The 6000-nt window shown below is 45.0% G+C and overlaps 1 protein-coding gene and 1 long non-coding RNA gene across 2 annotated transcripts in view; one reads left to right on the top strand and one right to left on the bottom strand.

Moving 5' to 3' along the window:
• Positions 1–2113: 2113 nt before the first annotated feature.
• RPLP1 (ribosomal protein lateral stalk subunit P1) lies at positions 2114–4574 on the bottom strand. The gene is made up of 4 exons (XM_004421753.3): positions 4379–4574; positions 3596–3670; positions 2451–2568; positions 2114–2230 (listed from the first exon to the last, which is right to left on the bottom strand). The coding sequence occupies exons 1-4, from the start codon at positions 4448–4450 to the stop codon at positions 2151–2153; spliced, it is 345 nt and encodes a 114-aa protein (XP_004421810.1). The 5' UTR covers positions 4451–4574; the 3' UTR covers positions 2114–2150.
• Positions 4575–4705: 131 nt separating this feature from the next.
• Positions 4706–6000, top strand: part of LOC147917591 (uncharacterized) — a 54312-nt gene continuing 53017 nt past the window's right edge. Inside the window, exon 1 of the long non-coding RNA XR_015551548.1 lies at positions 4706–5068. This is a non-coding gene — a long non-coding RNA (uncharacterized LOC147917591). The remainder of the gene's footprint in view (positions 5069–6000) is intronic.

Raw genomic sequence — 6000 nt, 5'->3', positions numbered from 1 at the left:
ACTACAACATATATCTACTGGGGCTTTGGGGGGAAAAAAAAAGGATTGGCAATAGCTGTTAGCTCAGGGCCCGTCTTCCTCAGCAAAGAGAGGATTGGCATGGATGTTAGCTCGGGGCTGATCTTCCTCACAAAAAAAAAACAGCATTTCTAGGTGTGTATGTGGATCTCCTAATTTGATTATCAGATCATTCTTGAGAAAGATTTTTAGCTCTATTAGATTTTTACTATATTCAACGGTCCCTTTTTAAAAAACTGAGCCACCCATTAGGCCATCTTTGTCTTGCTATCATGGACAAGGATTCAGTTAATCCCAACCAAACAGCTATTTGGTTGGGATTAACTGAATTTGATATTTATAACATCCCAATTTATCACTTAATTTTCAGCTGCTCTAGATGCTCTGCTTTCCTTTATCTTCTTAATGGCTCTTTAACCCATTCAAAATATTTCAACTAAGGGAAGTGTCGGCATTCCTTCCTTCCAACACTCGAAAGCTGGAGTGCAAGGAATTCCTGTTGCTATCTCAGAAGTCTCCAGAACCCTGTGAGGTACATACTGTCATTACGGATGAGGAAACTGATGCAGGAGGGGAAAAAGTGGGAACATGGGGAGAGATGCTGTTAAAAGAGGAGACTTTCGAGTCGAAGCCTAGTTTTAATTCTACCACCCAGTGACTGGTTTGTAACCCCAGGCATGTCGACATCAGAGCTTCCACTTACCCATATGACATGGTGTCTTACCACCATGGATTGTGGTGCAGAATATGACACAAGAGATCTGCACAGCACTGGCCCTCAGTTAAATATCAGATGAGGAATAAAAGCAAGCACTTTTATCTGTGGGTGTAGATCAGTCATCTTTGTTTTATGATACACACTCCTCCTTGGTCCACAATGGTTCTTTTCTAGTGTGACATCTCCAAAATTCGAACAGTGACAATAACATCTATGTACTTCTCACTGTACCCCCCTACTCAAGGTCCTAAATTTACAATCCCTTCTTTATATTCTATCAGATGTGTATACTTAATGCATCTTTTTTGAGTTTTATGAAAAGGATGTGTTGTATTTACTGGGATTTGCCTTTAATCTATCAGTAAGAATTCCTCTATCTGTAGTGTTTTCACTGCTATAATTTAGGACCATTTAGTTACTTTCTGATAGATGGACCTTTGAGATTTTTGCTATTTTAAAGTGCTGTTTTGAACATTCCCAGAGATGTATCCTGATGTCCATATGTAGTCTCTCTTGGGCAATAGAGGAATGGAATTGTCGCTGGGTCATATGGTGCTCAGTTTTACAAGATACACCAGCCATTTGCCCAAGTGGTTGCAGTAACTTATACAAAGTCTTGTACACTGCAGTACAATGGGGCTAAAGGTCCTGCTCATCAACTCCTCAATCATACATCCTCACCTATTAAATGGACACAGGTAAAGGCAAGATGTTCAAGGGCCCAGCACATAATAGGCGCTCTGAACACAAGAATCATCTTATAAATCCAATTCCCAGGATGCGCTGGCATTTTGACAAGTGAACCAATTGCCACTTCACACCATTGCTGTCACCCCCACCCACAAAAAAGCTACTTCACTTCTTAGTTTTTCAAATAAAGCTTTCAATTCTGGTTTTGACCATTCTGTGTAAGAGAATTTCCCTAATTTCAGTATTGTTCAACTAGACCCAGGGATGCAGCATTTAATGTTCTACCTCAGATGACTCAGCATAGCCCAATAATTTTTAGCCAGGATTGTATCTGGGAATTACCCAGGAAGCTTTCTAAATCTAAGGTCTGGATTACTGTCCCCCTCAGCTCACCAGTGACTCTTATTCACATCTAGGAAACAAGCCCTGTAATCATGAAGTTATGCAGGTAATCTGGGCAAGACCTATGCTCTCTGATCCCCTCTCCTTCCACCTGTCCCCAGTTCTCAATGCTGCAATATGAGGTGCATTCTTAATAGTGTCCAGCTTGTGTAATCTTTCCCACAACTAGATGGTGGCAGGAGAAAAAACCCAGCCCGTGTCATGGCAGAAAAGGCTGAAAGCCAGCACTGCAGAAGTGAGATCTTTACCTAGCACACCCCCAAACTATTGGCAAGACCAAAGCAGCCGAGTTCAGCTTTTTATTGAACATGTTACAAGAGATTTAGTCAAAAAGACCAAAGCCCATGTCATCATCAGACTCCTCAGATTCTTCTTTCTTTGCTTCCACTTTCTTCTCCTCAGCTAAAGGAAAAAAAGAGTCAATTATACACTTCTCAATATTTTAAACTCCAGGCCCTTTAACTTACATGGTCAAAGATACTGTAGACTTGCCTTATGAAACTATGCCTCTAAATTTAGGATTTCTATACATCATCTACTCTTAGTAAATTAAGACCAATCTTGCCTATAATACTTATAAATCTCCACACTCCTCCCTCCAATACAAAAAAAAGTTCCCCACCTGGGGCAGCAGTGGTGGTGGGGGCAGGACCTCCTGCTGGTGCAGCGCCAGCAGCAGGGGCAGGTCCACCAGCCCCCACGTTGCAGATGAGGCTCCCGATGTTCACGTTGGCCAGGGCCTGCAACACACGTGCACACAGGTAAATACTCAGCTCTGTCCTTTTGTTCCAGCACTCACACAGGAAAAAAGGTACCTCCTTTTTGAACTTACACTGATCAATTCCCAATCCGTGTAATTTATCTTCCTTCTCATTTGCTGGAATATGCCAGTGACATTTTCTCTGCTAAATTCTCTAAGACTTAGATAGGAAAACCCACACAGCTATATTAAAAATAGTCACAAAAAACTACTCAAGCTTCAAATCTCATACTTGCATTACTGTTATTTGAGTAGTAAAGCACAACTAACTGAATTCCTTCCTTTTACAGATGAGAACACTGGCCCCAAAATGCTGGCTTTTAACTTGGTAGAAAATTCAAGCTTCCTTATACACTTAAACCAAGATTCTTTCCACAGTTCCATTTCTCCTCTTAACAATGAATGCAATTTTTCAGACTGCTAAGTATTTTTTCCCAAGGGAATTTATTAAATGATATAGGTACAATGTTTTCAATCTTTCAAAGCTCCTTGGAGAACACAAAGTGAACAGTTGGAGGCTACCATCAACTTCACTTACCAGAGGTAAGTAACCTGTACAATTGAAGGAAGCCAGTGCCAAGCTCCTTGGGTAGGAATCCTGCCTTCATTAGTCTTTTATATCTCAACACAGTACAAGTGGTACGTAAAAGCCCACTACACCCAATTTCCATTAAACCACACTATGTACTGGAAAGATTTGCTTGGAACAGCACGGGTGGTAGTATCTCCTGTGTGACCCTTAAGAATGAATGACCTAGTAATTTCCTTTTACCATGGTTTCAGAACAGAAGAAAAGAGAAACCAGAGTCCGAGATCAAGAAAAGAGACAAAGACAACAAGGCAAAACTTTAAATTAGCATGTGGGAAAATATTACTAGTAGAGGAGGTCCAGTGGACTACTGGGACTCAAACACTTTTGCAGGTTTAGCATGAACACCTGCCTTAGTAATTTAATTAACAAGTTTTGCCAAATTTGCTTCTCCATCACTTTGTCACCACCACCTTACCTTTGCAAACAAGCCTGGCCAGAAGGGTTCAACATTTACACCGGCTGCCTTAATGAGGGCATTGATCTTATCCTCCTAAAAGAAATAAAATGGCAGTCCATCAGAGACCAAAGTGTAGCTTTCATAAATGTCTCCAAAATACTGCAAATTGAAAACAAATCACTCAAAACGTGTGTACAAAGCCATGTTTATCCAGCTTAAATATTTTATCCGTATTTCGTGTATACTTATATGAGACGGCCATTTGTTACTCTTTTCGGCTATTACGAGCAAAAGAAATGCATCTGCTTCTGTGTGCCAGGCACCTGGCAAGGCGGCGCGTTCATCACTGCCATGTGCTAGGCTGGACGTGCCCAAGCCACGCAGCTATTTTAAGATACGAGTCGCGGCGGGAGGAGGTGCAGAGCTCACGTGCTCTCCTCCACGCCACGCAGCCCGGCCCCACAAGGCCTACTAACAGACCAAGGGAACGCAAAGCCGTCACGCCAACAGGAGGTGTGAACGGTCCTGAAATATAACCAGGCGCGGACTAGGGTGCCCAAGCGCTGCGGCAGTTCCTCCAAAGGAATAGTCTCCAAGCTGGAGCGCGCAGCCGCAAGCGCGATCCAGGGCCTCCGGGGCCGGCACAGGACCGCGGGCCCAGGCCGCCCCGCACGTGGCCCACCCGAGGGGCGCCCGCACGGAAGCCGCCGCCGAGGTGTCGATGACCCGGCGGGAGCCGCGGGAGGGCAGGGAGCCGGCCGCCCGCAGGCCACCCCGCCGCCGGCCCGGGCCCGCACTCACCGTGACCGTCACCTCATCGTCGTGCAGGATGAGGGCCGCGTAGATGCAGGCGAGCTCCGAGACCGAGGCCATGGTGCGGGCGAGGGCGGGGCGGCGCTGCCGGGCGCGGTGCTAGTCGCCGGATGAAGTGAGGGCCTCACCCCAACGCGGCCTTAGCTTCCTCGGAAGGACCGAGCACCTTAGCGGCAGCTGAGCAAAGAGGGCGTTGCGCCTGCGCACAGCCTCTTATACGGCCGCGCGGACCAATCGGCGCCCGCGCCTGGCGGAAGAGGCGGGGCGAGGGTCGCCCGCGGTGACCCGCTGAAGGCGCCTGCGCAGGAGTGGAGTCGCTTGTTGGCGAGTTCGGAAGTTGCCGGGTAACTATAAGTGCTGACCGCGTTGGTTCGTGTAAAACTCAGGGCTCGTGGACAGGAAAAACCCTCATCCTCTGTAGCGCGTGTGACACTGTTTAGACAGTCATTTAATGACGTCACCACCACCACTCCCGCCTCCCCCTTGCAGGCGGTGACCACCTGAAGAGGAGCAAAGTTTCAGCCTGAGGCCCGTGCTTATCGCAGCGTTTCGGATGAAATGAGTGAACATAGGAGGAAATGAGAAATTTGCAGTGGAACGATAGCAGTAGCGTTTGAGCGTCCCAGGCTCTGAGCCACACTCTACAAGGATCCCTTTAATCCTCACACAGCATAAGAGGTAAGTACTATTATCTCCATTTTGCAGATGGCAAAACTAAGGTGTAGACCTGGTCACTAGCCGAAGATGACACAGGAACCGCGCTGTGGAGCCTCGATTTAGAATCTGGAAGCCTAACTTCAGGGTCTCCGGCTTGTGTGTGCAGAAAGGGTTGGGTTTGGGGATTATGAGTATGTTTCGTCTTCTCCCCCCCCCCCCAAATATAAAAGATATTAGCATCGTAGGGAAACTCTCCACTTTAACTTTATTTTTTATAACTAACGCAGCGGTGATTGGGTGGAAATGCCTTGAGACTGCACTTGAGCTGTTTCAAGACCTCTTGATGCACCTGCTGTCTGGTTAGGTGCTGTATTGCTATTTTGTGTCCTTTGAAGCTAATAAAACTGATGTTGGGTTCATGTTGAGAGCATTTCTTTTAAAAAAATTTTTTTTTAATTGAGGTATAACTGCCATACAACGTTATATTAGTTTCAGGTGTAAAATATAATGACTTGACATTTGTATACATTGCGAAATGATCACCACACTAAGTCTAGTAAACTTCTGTCACCAGACGTAGTTACAAATTTTTTTTTCTTGTGATGACTTTTAAGGTCTACTCTCTTAGCAACTTTCAAATATGCAATGGAGTATTATTAACTATAGTTGCTATGCTGTGCATTGCATCCCCATGACTTATTTTATAATTGCAAGTTTGTGCCAGTTTGTGCCTTTTGACCTTCTTCACCATTCCCCTCAGCCGCCAATCTGTTCTCTGTATCTATGAGCTTTTTTTTTAGTTTCCACATATAAGTGAGATCATACAGTATATATCTTTCTCTGTCTGACTTATTTCAATTAGCATGCCCTCAAGGTCTATCCATGTACAAATGGCAAGATTTCATTCTTTTTTATGGCTGAATAATATTCCATTATATATCTATACCATATCT

The sequence above is a fragment of the Ceratotherium simum genome, chromosome 3 (genome assembly GCF_057802395.1).
Source record: "Ceratotherium simum simum isolate JZ-2026a chromosome 3, ASM5780239v1, whole genome shotgun sequence".
In the NCBI taxonomy this organism is placed as follows: Eukaryota; Metazoa; Chordata; class Mammalia; order Perissodactyla; family Rhinocerotidae; genus Ceratotherium; species Ceratotherium simum.
The sequence above is the reverse complement of the archived record's forward strand: the minus strand, read 5'-3'. Positions and strand labels throughout refer to the sequence as shown.